We start from the raw sequence: 13,144 nt of genomic DNA, 5'->3' as shown, positions 1-13,144 counted from the left end.
GACACTTCAGACCTCCTGAAAGCCTCAATGGCAAAATTTTGGATCTCAAGACAATCTTCAGATGTTTCACTTGGTTGCAATCTTCAACCTCACCGCTAGATGTCACCAAAACCTACACACGACACCTTTAAATACAAATACAATACTTAATACAGCCTATAAAAAGTAAGAGTACCCATTCTAGTAAAGTGACACGTGTGACTGACATTTAATCATGTGTGACATTATTAGATTGTTAAAACTGATGCATCAGTGTGAGCAGTATTTTACTGCTGGTCGAGGTGGAGCTATAGTTTTTATTTCTTCACATATAGGCTACAATTTGTCAGTTTTGTCCCCAGATAAATCTGTTTCTGATTAATGGGTGACAAAATATATAAAAGCAAAGTTCTGATACAGAAATCTATTTTAATTTTCTGGACTTTGAAACTGTTGCTCTTTTGTGAAATATTAGATAATTTTAGCCTCTTTAGGTCTCGAACAATTATCTAAATGACACCATGTGAGATGTTTACAGTGTTTGGCAGAGCTGCTAACAACTACTAAACATCTGAAACGTGACAAAGAAACACAACTAATTATTAATAGCAAGGCAACACTTTTTGGGAGCCACTGATTTAATGTTTAGATAGATAGATAGATAGATAGATAGATAGATAGATACTTTATTAATCCCACAAGGGGAATTTGTTCGCTGCAGCAGCATTATGATACAGGTAAGCAATCAAAGTAACAGAGTAAAAATATAAAATGTTGAGTATAAAAATGCACAATATATACAATAAACATAACAGAGTTAAACATGCTAAATGTAAAAAATGCACAATATATACAATGAAATATAATAATAATATTAAATTAACTAACTAATCAGTAGTGCAAAGATTTAACAATGTTTTGTATATCATTCGCTCATCAGATGTCTTTTTAATGAAAAATCTTTATCTGAAAGGAAATTATTGACTACTAGTCTGATGTTAATAACTGATTTGAGTGGAGTAGAAGTATACATTAGCACAAGTACTCAAGTAATGTACCTCTAAATGATATTCTTAAGTACAGTACATGACAAACATCGTGTACTGTGACATCACTGGATAAAGGCACGTCAGTGTCGTGTTTAAACGTGATTTTATCATTTAACTCTTAAATGCATGCGTTAATGAGCAGGGCGTGTCTGCTGCTCGTCACGTGACTTCCTGGGTGTTTCTTAAAGCCTCGGTCACATGATCCAGACGTTAGTCTTCTTTCTGTAGCGGCGGTGATAAAGTGTGAGAAGGAGAGCTAAATTAAACCTCACAGCTAGCATATGCGAACACGAGTCTAAACTTGTCACCAGAAACGTAAGTTTTTTTTTTTTTTTTTTTTTTTTTGGATAACTGTGCTTTGTCATCTCAACAAATCAGTGCGCATGACTTTTCTTCTCTGCTTGTTGTTGTTACGCTAACGTTAGCCGCGCTAGCATAACTAAGCTAGCGTTAGCTAACTGACCGCGTCTCTTTTTGCTGTGATTTAAACCCTCACGAGCAGCCGGAGACCAACCGGAGCAACATGACGCAGATCCGTGGTGTCCAGCCGTGGTGCCTGGGAGTAACGTTGCACCTCATTTTAGGTGAGTATCCTTCCGGTTTTACGCTTTATCTGAACATTAACCACTATAACGTTACCGAAGGTCACAGATGACCTGCCCTCGACTAACGGTACAACGCCTGCACCGTTAGTATAAAAACGACATTTCCTGTGTTTTCTGACGATTCAATCTGTTGTGACTCCACTTGAATGTAGGTTATTGTAGAAGTTTGCATGTCAGACATACACTCGTTTAACTTGTGAGTTTGGGTTGTTTGGTCATTAACATGCTGCCCTCACGTGTCTCCGCGCAATTTAGCGTCAATCAAACTGAGGTTCCTCAGAGGAAACATCTCACTTTCCTCCATCACTACCTGTCTTAGTGGGAGAGACCAGGGGGAAGAATGTAACGTTAGTAGAGAAATAAGAGGATGTTTGAGTCTGTTTCTATTATCTATTTGCAAACTTGAGGTGTGTTATTGCTACTGGTGGAATGTAATAAATGCATAAAACTCAAGTAATGTATGTAAATACAGTGTTGAGGTAATTGTACTTTAAGTATTTTAAAGACAGGTCTTAAGCTGTATAAAACCACATGTTGACTGTTTACTCCGATTTTGAGTAGCGACTTGATTTGTGTCCACGTTTTTACATACAAAAGTTCAACAACCTCATTGATTATTATAATAAATAACATCTACTCCTTCCCCCTCATTGAAACCTCCAGAATCTATGAATAAGTATAGTTCAGTTCAACGGTTGGAGACAAAATGTCTTCTACATCACTGACAAATGTATTCTCGGTGTATGTGAGCCGGAGGTTCCAGTTTCCAAATCATTCTTGTGTAAGTTTCATATTGGACCATTAATTGACCTCAAAATTCAAAAACTCAGAGTTAAGGTGATTACAGGGAAAGCTTCAGGAGATGAAGGTGAACACATTCTTCTAGTATCAAACTCTGCACACATTATTCTGCACAGTGAAACAAACACTCAAGTGAAGTACAAAAAGGAAACTAGTTTTTGGGGTCTTTATTGCTGCTGCAACGTCCTTTAGATTTTTGTGGCAAATATTATACTTGATAAAACTTGTAACTATTTGTTTTATTAGTTGATTGACAGAAAAATTATCTGCAGAGTCCTGGTGTGTTGTATGGCTCTCAGATAAAGGATCACTGGTTTAATGTGCTTCCTGTCACTTCCTGTGTGCGTGTTTGATAAGGAAGAAGTAAGCCATAGTCGTGTGATAATAAAGCAGTAAACTACTTCGAAAAAAACACCAGTCACAAGCCTGGTGACTGCAAGCCTCAAAGCTCTGGTGTCGGATATAACATGACTTGCTAGAGTATTTTTACACTTGTGTTAATGCTCTGAATACTTGTTTCACCTGATTAATGTAGTCTCATCTTAACCAGATCTAGAGTAAGTAAATAAACATTTTTAGATGCAAATGGAAAGAAATCTTAATGTTGAATTAAAATGTCATCACTTTTGTGATGACATCTTGTAATCAAAATTGGCCCGTCCCACAGATCACAACCTGATGTGCCTAAACCATTTACTACTTTGACAATTCAGAAGTTTATTTTTGTTGGTTAAACTCGTATGTATTTGATATTGACCACCTTGCATCTCTGTAATACTAGACTCACAACTGAACACTTTTTGCAGCTGCTGTCCTGCACCAGGGTTTAGCTACAGTAGCCCCGCCCACAACTGCCCCGCCCACTGCTGCGCCGCACAAAGACCCTGGCAGACCCGAGAAAGGAAACTACGTGGTCACCAGAAGCAACGGCAGTGCCTGTTTACTGGCATCCATGGGTCTCCAGCTCAACATCACCTTCAACTCTGTCTCCCAAAATAAGGTGCCTAAATATAAACCCGCAAACAGTTGTCTGAATTCAGTTGGAGCTATAAATACAGACACATTAACAAGTTTGAAATGCTAAATGTTAGCTCCTCTTTGTTTACAGACTGTGCAGGAGGTTGTGAACCTTCAGCCCAACATGACGAAGCCCTCTGGATCATGTGACTCGGACAGAGCCTCCCTGCTGCTCACGACTGATGCAGAGAAGACCAACCTCACCTTCATCTTCACTCTGGTAAGTTACTGTACTGCTTTCTCATTTCGGGCCACCTCAATTCCTCGCTCCTCCGATCTTAGCGCATTTCTAAAATGCATCTCGGGGGAGCGAGATGAGAGAGGACCGAGGAGGCTTGTCGGAGGAGCTATGAGCGAGGAAACACCGGTGTATCCTTTGCGCAAGTGTTTTCGGTACATGTAAACAAACAAGAGGCGTGACACACACACACAGAGGTAATGATCTCAAACCCCGGCTGGACTCTACAAATGCAACGTTTCCTTTTTGTAATCATAAATCGTATTTATTTTAAGATGATCAAATACGCCATTCACCTGATACTTATGTTTTTATACTGAATGTAGCTTCATCCACTTCAACTGCTATAATCCTGATGTGATGATTACAGGTGCAAAAAGCTCCGAACGTGAAATTGTGTCAACAATAACATTCTCTTAAATTCGGCACTAATTTATTTGTAGTTGTTGTATAGACAGGACTGTTTGTGTATATAATATATATCAATAATTCATATATAAGATGTGTCGCTCTTAATGTGTACTGTACTTTTCATACAAACATTTGTAGTTTAAAATGAAGGTCTGAGGCGAGGATGTCTCATTTGTTAAATCTGTTTCCTCGCCTCCTCTAGTCTCTCCCTCGCCTCCTTCGCTCCCCCCTCATGTACTTCATGAAGTTGCCTCTAGATGGCAGCTGGCGCTCGCGGTAACCTCGCTTTACTGCAACGTAACTGACTGACGTCTTGCTGTTTCTCTCCAGAATGTCACGTCCAACAAGTACCACCTGAGTGAAGTGTCTCTGTCGGCAGACTGGCCTGACATGAAAGGTGAGTGCGTTTGACCTGCCCGTTTCTATGGTAACTACCCTTTAATCAGGTTGAATGAGCACGTGTCCAACTGATCCTGTGATGCGCCTCAGTGTTTGTAGTGTAATCTGTGTTTTTATTGTTTGGCAACACGTATACAAACGCATACTCACTCTACCGTGTCAGTGAGTAATAAATTACTTTTATTTTTAGTGCCTTTCAGGAAACAAGAGGTGTAACATTGTCACTGTTTTAACCCCTGAGCTACAGGGTTGTGTTGATGAATATTTAAATTGACTTCACTAGATGACAATTCCAGTTAACTGAGCAAACGAAGATGTAATTGATAGTGGCGCATGTAAACGAGCACAATACGGCTTTCAGAGGCTGCTAAATGTTTAGTTCCTGTTCTGATACAGACACATTCAGTAGGAAACACTCTGTAACTCTTCCTCAGTCTTTAGTCTCCTGCTGCAGTACTTTGTTCTGTCTCTAAAACGTTAACATTTTACAGCATTTTGCTCACAACATGAATTTCATTCTTTTATTGGTTATGCTAATTAGCTAGAGTATTGCATTGCTCTGTTTTCAATTAGCTCTTTTGTAGTGATTCTTCTAGTCATTTTTTATTTTTTTTATTTTTATTAATGGATGCAATTGCTGTTGGGATCATCATGTCTTGAACAAAGCAGCTGCCTTTAAATTATCTATGCAGTGTGGTGAAATCTTTATTTAATCCTGTCTACCGGCATCCTTCTCTAAAGTTAAAAAAAAAAATCTTTATCCATTTAAATCTGTTCTCTTCTCATTTTGTACCTCGTCTGTGTTACTTTTACTTGACTTCTCTTCCTCCTGTAATCACTCCCCTGCTACAGAACCTCTATCGGCCAATAACCGCAGTCTGGACTACCTGCGGGGCACCTTTGGGTTCTCGTACATGTGCCACGAGGAGCAAACTCTGAGTGTGGCCCCGGATTTCTCCATCAACACCTTCCAGTTGCAGGTGCAGCCCTTCGGCCTCACCGGAGATCAGTTTGGAGCAGGTAAACACTCCGGTCTAGTAGAATTGATAGAAAGTGAATCTGCCGTCTCGCTTTAATTTGTCCCCTCTGGTGTTTTTGCTCCCTCAGCTGAGGAATGCCAGTTGGATCAAGATGACATGCTGATCCCCATCATAGTCGGTGCCGCTTTAGCCGGTCTCGTCCTCATCGTGCTGTTGGCTTACCTCATTGGCAGGAAGAGGAGCCACGCTGGCTACCAGACCATCTGAGGTCACTCATGTTCCCAGAGGCCAGAGCGTGCTATCCTTAAGATTAACCACTGTTTTATGAGACTTAACCCCCCCTCTATCCCGTCATCCTCCCTGTGTCTGTGTGTGCTGTTCTTTGCCCTCATCAGTAACACTAGTCTATCACTTTGTGGAGGTTGATGTGCTCTTTCTGAACTGATGAAAGAAAAACCTACCGGTACGACGTGAGGCAGGGGATGGATGTTGAGCAGAGGGTCCATGAGAGTTCTCACATTGTGTTGTACTATTTATGATTTCTGTCAAAGGAATTTTGAGGGATTGTGTGATTTTGAGGGAAAAGCTACTGTAGCTTTTCTTACTGTTCATCTGCTTTGGGGCGGCCATTTTTTTGTGATCTTCCCCGAAATGAGGTTTATTTATAAAGGGAATATTTTTGGCTGTCACTTAATCCACTTCAGACAGTGTTTTTCTTTTATTCAGGCAACTCAACATTTAGCCCAAGTTCGCAGATTTTATGTTAACATACTAAAATCACAGTAACCTAATCTTAAACAGGACATGCGAGGAGTAGTTGAGATGCATTTTTCAATTTATTTTGTTCCTTAGATTACTGATAACATGTCCCGTTATTTCACTCTTAAAGGTACACAACTTGTTTTGTATGGAGACTGCACAAGCTAAAGTTTTCAGCTTTGTACGATAACTGTGTTTTGGCTTTTTTTCTTTCTTTTTTTTTTTTTTACTTAATTTAAAAGAATAATTTAACGCTTTGTGAAATGGGCTCATTCGATTTCTTTCTGAGTTGGATGAGAAGATAAATGCCACGCTTAAGCTACAGTCAGCTGACCGCTATCTTAGCTTAGCACAAAGACTGGAAAGATAAAAGAAATCAGCCTGCCAGCAGCTCTAAAAATGACGCGTTTAAAACGTTGGGCATGTAACCCCCCAGAAAACAACAAGGCAACATGTTTGCAAACTAGCTTTAATGTGTTTTATTGGTGAGCTTCAGGAGGTGCTGGTGGGCATATTTTTTTATTTTATTTTTTTTATTTTACCTTTGACAGAGCCATGCTAGCTTGTTGCCATGTTTCCAGTCTTTATGCTAAGATAACTGTCTCCTGGCTCTATTTTCAGACATGAGTGGCTTGAATCTTATCTAACTCTGGGCACAAATGTGGATTTCCCAACATGTCAAACTATTTGATGAGGGATAGTAGCCACTCTTTTGGAGTCTGTCTGTTACAATGGTCCCACAAAACAGGAGTTGCAATCAAACAATCTGAAAAACACTTCAGTTTGCTTTGGTGGATGAAAAAAAGCTCAGGACATCTCTGTACGAGTGTAATAATCTAGAAGTGTTCAAGTCCACTGTTTTTTTTTTTTTTTTTTTTTTTTTTTTTTTTTTTTCCTGAATATGGCCCCACTTGGGATTTTGTCTTGCAGAAGGGGAAGAAGTTGCAGTAAAGTTATCTCAAATAGCCCCCAGTAAGGACTAAAGTGGCCAAAATAATGTGGTCAGTGCCTTCCCAGCTGCATAGATGGGATTAAAGTAAAGCCAATACCACAGAGGTACTCGCTCACTGACGCTGTGTGCTGCCATGCCTGGGATGCTGTCTTTGTGTCTCACATAGCCTTCATGTACTGTTACTACCATACATTTGCATTGTTTGATATTGTAGCAGAAAGTGCAAATGTGTTTTTGTTTATTTTATGTTATGTTTTTATCCTCTGTGATCTAAATGTCCATGTAGTGATTTTAATTGATTTGTTTGAGCTGTTTTCTAAAGGAGAGGTCAATAAAAGTGAATGAACGAGACTTGTTTTGCCGTCACACAGTTCATCAGCTGGCAAACCTCTTCCTGGTTTGTTTGGACGTCTTGGAAGTATAGGTACACTATTTTAGAATAATTGATTATTGAATTCTGGAAATGCATTGTAAATTCAGATTATTTTATTCATGTATCAAATACTTAATAACATTAATATAGAATAAATACACTTTTTTTGAAATAGTAGATACACTTTTATTATGACGGGTTTTACATCCTCCAGATGTAAATCACTCTTTAATTTAATGACTGAAATGAAAGCCAGCGCGGGACAGCTTATTTATCACTGTAGTTTTATCACATCTCTGCTCATCAGTTTGTCTGTAAAAGCAGCGTGAGGGAAGGTTGTCCAAAGGTGTTTGACTGTGAAGGATCTTGGCTTGCGTGGGGCCCCATCGTCCCCAGAATGTAACATTGAAATTTGTTTGGCAGATGCAGTTTTGAGGTAAGCTAGATCAGAGTATAGATTAGACCAAAGTATTAGGTTTCTGTAAACTATAAAAAGTGAAACAAAGTTCTGTAAATTAGAACTTCTGATTTTACTTGAGAAAGATAAATGGAAGGTTTGAACATTTTCACTACGAGATGTATCAATTCCCTTTTTCCCCTCCATAAAACGGAATTTAAAAACTAATTGCTTCACTCCCATACTACTGCAAAGTAATACTTCTATAGTGCAAGTCATAAAAACGTGGTGGATTTAAATATATTTGAGAAAGTATCAGGTTTTATGATCTTTATCTATAGCAGCTGACATTTTCTCCAGAGCAAAAGACATGGTAAAACATCCTTTACAGTGAACTATCTGAAAATGACAACACAAGCAAATCAAGCCAGCAGCAGTCCACCTGGTAGTAGATTATTGTTCACGATAGTAACAGTTGTTACTGTCTTACACTATGAACGCTGCCAGTCAAATGGTGGATCCAAAACTTTATGGCCTTCCAGATTCTTCCTCCAGTATTCGTTGTCGATGTTTCTCTCTGAGTTTATCAATCGTTGCCATTGACAGGCTCCCAGGTTCTGTAAAGATTTTCTGTAAACAGAGTTTGAGAGAATGTCACCAAACTGATGAAGGTTCAGGATTATCCCTCTTAAGACATTTACACAGCTACACGCCAAGCTAGAACTCAGAATAAGCTTCACGTAAACACCTCATCCATGATAAACTGGCTCTTTATAAATGAGGATACTATTCCAGGGGTGGGTTGAATCTGTCATAATCTGCAAAAATGACAGTATATTCAAATCTGTATTCTTTGGTAAATATTCTTCTCTGTGCAAACTGTCAAAGATTTTTTTCATGAAAAGATGCTCCACTCTTCTGTTAAGGAGCATTTTCTATCACTGTATTTTGACATTTTAGGAAAAAAACTGTCAATGAATTATCAAGTTTATCGATTTAATAACCTTAACGATTAATCCTTTAAGTAATTTTTCAAAGAAAAAATGACTGAAATGTGTTGATTCCAGACTATCAAATGTAGATTCCTTGCTTTTTGTCTTGTAATGATAGTAAACTATGTATTTGGGTTTACATTATGAAATATCTGGCTGAAAAATCTATAATGAAAAAACTCAGTTGCAGCCCTACGGTGCTTAAATGCAGGTTGACCTTTTTGCAAAGGTTGCTTTCCTTTCTCCTCGCACCTGCATGAAGGTGTGGCAGTCCAGAGTGAAAGCTCCACTGGTGATTTGTTTGAAGCACTCGCACACGTCAGTCAAAGAGCGAGCTCTAAGGATCTCTGGCTGGTGGTGAATAATAAGAGTCAGAGCAGCACGGAAAAGAACCTTGGAGCCCTCGTAGAAAAGACAATCCCAAACTCGCAAAACTGTCTGCAAGAAACAAGAAACAAAATAGATGTCTGAAAAACATTATTAACTCCTCCCTTGAATCTACCATTAAACCCCAACTTTTCCACACCTCTATTGGGAGTATGTCAATGTAGAGGCAGATGAACCAACGTGACACCACCAGTGTCCATATGCCGGGAAACTGGGCCATGAGCTGTCCTATTGCAGGAGCTTTAGCCTTCACCAGCTCCCCGAGAACCTCCTGGTCCGTCTTCAGGCCCATCATGTTTGGGCTGTAGAAGTCTACAATATCCACAGAGTAGATGAGTTTATGAGTGCAGTAGTGATACTTGCTGTGAACTTGTTTTTTTTGTATCTCTGAAGATCAAATTTAAATGTTTCACATTGCTGTGTTTGTCCAGAACTTTTTGCAAGAATGAATTTTCTATGTGGAGTGCCAGAAGGCTTCAATGTGTGTCCACTAGACTAGTCTTTTATATTACAACTAGAGGTTTTAATGAGCAAGCACAATTATAGTCATTATTACAAATATTGTAACTGCCTTAACTACCTTAATATCTATTTAAGACATCAATGACCCACACCCTGGTCCAAGTGGACCATAATAAAATGCAGCTTTTGGTTCAAAGAAGTAACAAAAGGATCACTTTACAGCAAAAGCAAATAGGTTACATTTGAATAAAGAGTGATTTAGCTGAGATAAGATCTTTCTTCCCCTTATAAACAGGAATGTATGCAAACAGTTGTTGCAGGTGGCTTAAATGAGTGCATTGCACCGCTCTCAGTTCTGCCTAAAAGTGCATGCGTTCAGTATGCTGATGCCTGAGCTTTAATTGGAGCAAAGCAAAAAAACGCATCACTGCTCATCATGCTGCCAAATTATGCCTCTGGGTGAGCCCATCAACTTTCTTGCTCACCCTCTGTAACTGAGCACTGCTGCATTATTTTGTCGTACATATTTTATATTTTAGTATATTTCCATTTTTTCAATGTCTAAGTCTTTGTTTTATTGCTTTAATTTACCTTTTTTCTATAGTTTTGATTGAAGAAAGGCCCTGCACCACCTTGGTTCACCAACACAGCTGTTTTCACTTACATTGTCTCTTCTCAGGACTTTGCTTGACATCTCCCTCATGTTCTGTTGCAGCTGTGAGTGCTGGACAACACACACCTGTACCATTTTTATTGGTACATTGACTTTGGTTACCTTGTAATTCCATAGACACGCCTGCCTTCAACCTGAGCAGACCTCTAATCACAGACTAACTAAGAAACACCTGTATGGGTGTGCAGGGCCCTTAATTGTGTATGTGAGCACTTAAAAAAAAAAACTCTACCTGGGAGCATTCTGCCCAACAATGCATCCATGAGCCAGAAGGACTTCTCTTCATCTTTGGTGATGATCATGAGGTAGCCTGCAATGAAGTTCATGCCCTGACATGAACAGAGACAGCGGTGATCTAACTGTGAGCCTGCTGGCATAAGTTACTGTAGGTATGCAAAGACATGACAGAATATATCCAGCAACATATTTCGAAAAGTTGAATAAAGGATGTCATTTTGTCACCAATATATTGTCAAAATAGTTGTAATGACATACTTGCATGTCTGAGAAAACGTGTAACTGTACACCTTTCATTTTTACAATTAGTAAAACCATTGACATCCTCTGCCTTTATTTGGTTCAAAGAGGTTGCAAAATATGACTTTCAATTGAAATTGAATGATTAGGTTTGCTGTACAGGACTCTCACAGGGAATAGTGAATATTGATCCATTCAGAGAAAACCCTTCACATGTGTTTGAATGAATAAGTGGACTAGCCAGTCCTGTTCTTTAAGCAAACAGATGCTATGTTAAGGGTGGGGAAAAGAAAGTGTTTTGTTCACCTGACAGTATCCCACTTCCGTATTATGGTGTCCGTAGGCCAGCAGCACATTGTACAGAGCCCTCTGCAGGCTCGGTTCTGCTCTGCTTTGGAAGAGGACGTTGTCAGGAAAGGTCCTATGCATGTCTGCCAAAAATAACAAGACAAGAATTGTTCTACTATGCTATGAACCTGTGTGTTGATACAAGTTAAGGTGTGAATGTAGATTGTAGTGGGGGCGGGGAGACGGGCTGAGGCTTTTTTTTCACAGCAGACATCCTGACTTTTCATGGAAGGAAACTTACAGCTGCTATTAATAACATTCATGATGACTGTTGTATTCAAGTGTCTCCGTACTGACAGTGACAGTGTGACGGTGAGCCAGCATGCACAACACCAGGACCCTGAAACTGAAGCAGCTGAATGGAACTTAGTCATCATTAATTTGACTTGTTGACAAAATGTCTTCTGTGTAAAATGCCTGTTGTTGCACCTGTGTGAATGGTCTCCTTCAGCTTGGTGTCGTGCTCCATGGCCAGCACAGACTGGTAATAACCCGGGTTGCTCTCCAGTCGGTCCTGTGCGCCACTGGCTGCCATCCAAATCCTGGCACGGTGCTCATTGGGCACGCCTTTACGCACGTACCTTTTCACTTCCAGAACAGATTTTATAATTAACATCACATAACTAGAGAGAGCGCCACAAAGGCACCAGAAACTAAGGTATGTTTGCTGCTTGTACCTGTCAAGTTCTTCTCAACATGTGGTTTCTCCTGAAGGAGCTTGGCCCATCTCATGGACCGCCTGTTGAGGACAGCTACATACTCATTCATCATCTCCTTGTAGGGTTCGAAATCGTGACGTCTCTCAAAGCCATAGGGGTCGATCCTGCTGAGGCAAATCAACACAGTCCAGTACCAATGTACAAATGAATGACTACTATGCACAAAGCACAACTGTGAAGAAGCAGCTGACAGCTGGGGTCACTTTCCTCCCCACCCTTCTCTCCCGCTCCTATTCCCTGATGACAGACACTACAACAGACTCCAAGGGGTTGGGTTTCTGTAGTGGGGAGATCAAATGCCCCAGCTGGATGAATACTCCGTTTTAAATTACTTTCAAGTGAGATTAGTGACAAGGAGCAACATTCAAGCTCAAAATAAATAACCTCACAAAATGTATTTTCCACAAAACAACTCTTAGCTATGTTGACGAGGAAAGAAGCTGATGTAAATAACTGATAGTCAAGAATGCATTTAACAACCATTACTAAAAGAAAGACATATACAGTCAGAGTGTTCACCACATCAACATGAAGCTCACCTTTCACTGGCATTATTACATGTAAGAGGTTCAGAAGTCTTTCCTTTCATTTCCATTGTGTGTTGTGCTGCAGGTAGTAGTCCACCGAGGCGATAAACAACCGGCACAGAGGAGATTATTTCATTTTGTTTCCTTGGAAAGGATCTGGCTGCTGTCAAGGTAAATAACTCACCTTACAGACTTCTCTGAGAGGAGGGGCTAGTTGAAGCAACACCCAGGTGAGATCCACAGGTATGGGCTTCATTTGCATGCAAAACAATCGGAGGAACAGAAACGGTAATGTTTGATTGTATATGTCCCCTTGCATATTACTGTCCATGATTTATGTAGATGGTGAAACATTATTTCCTTGTCAGGATTTTAGAAACAGAGAACAAATCCCTCCTCTCTTCAATCCCACTTGAGAAATATGTAACTATTAAAAGAATACCTATTTGTTCAGCATATTAAACATATTTTCTGTACGTTTCATCTCACGTGATCAAAATGGTATTTGAAATCCGTCTCCACATTGTCAGTAATATTATCAAAAAGTAAAAAAAAAAAATCCATTTTATAATTATAATTTAAAATCCATTTTTTTGCTG

At 39.6% G+C, this 13,144-nt stretch overlaps 2 protein-coding genes across 4 annotated transcripts; one reads left to right on the top strand and one right to left on the bottom strand.

Moving 5' to 3' along the window:
• Positions 1–604: 604 nt before the first annotated feature.
• lamp1b (lysosomal associated membrane protein 1b) lies at positions 605–7,541 on the top strand. Of its 3 annotated transcripts, XM_076106874.1 has the most exons (7): positions 607–1,343; positions 1,531–1,612; positions 3,241–3,434; positions 3,543–3,671; positions 4,431–4,497; positions 5,352–5,519; positions 5,607–7,541. In XM_076106874.1, the coding sequence occupies exons 2-7, from the start codon at positions 1,552–1,554 to the stop codon at positions 5,744–5,746; spliced, it is 759 nt and encodes a 252-aa protein (XP_075962989.1). In that variant the 5' UTR covers positions 607–1,343; positions 1,531–1,551; the 3' UTR covers positions 5,747–7,541. The 3 variants fall into 3 exon arrangements, with proteins under 3 accessions (XP_075963002.1, XP_075962989.1, XP_075962998.1); XM_076106887.1 differs by having other exon boundaries at positions 605–1,343; positions 5,352–5,748; XM_076106883.1 differs by lacking the exon at positions 607–1,343 and having other exon boundaries at positions 1,354–1,612.
• Positions 7,542–8,133: 592 nt separating this feature from the next.
• On the bottom strand, positions 8,134–12,753 carry LOC142965776 (growth hormone-regulated TBC protein 1-A-like). The gene is made up of 8 exons (XM_076106862.1): positions 12,558–12,753; positions 11,977–12,122; positions 11,729–11,887; positions 11,258–11,382; positions 10,707–10,803; positions 9,479–9,651; positions 9,205–9,390; positions 8,134–8,590 (listed from the first exon to the last, which is right to left on the bottom strand). Exons 1-8 carry the CDS (start codon positions 12,611–12,613, stop codon positions 8,489–8,491), a joined length of 1,044 nt encoding a protein of 347 aa, XP_075962977.1. The 5' UTR covers positions 12,614–12,753; the 3' UTR covers positions 8,134–8,488.
• Between the last annotated feature and the right edge of the window lie 391 nt (positions 12,754–13,144).

Source organism: Anarhichas minor, unplaced genomic scaffold (assembly GCF_050575085.1).
Source record: "Anarhichas minor isolate MPS153535 unplaced genomic scaffold, ASM5057508v1 ptg000004l, whole genome shotgun sequence".
Taxonomy (NCBI): Eukaryota; Metazoa; Chordata; class Actinopteri; order Perciformes; family Anarhichadidae; genus Anarhichas; species Anarhichas minor.
Note: the sequence above shows the minus strand (reverse complement) of the source record. Positions and strands in the feature narration are given on the sequence as shown.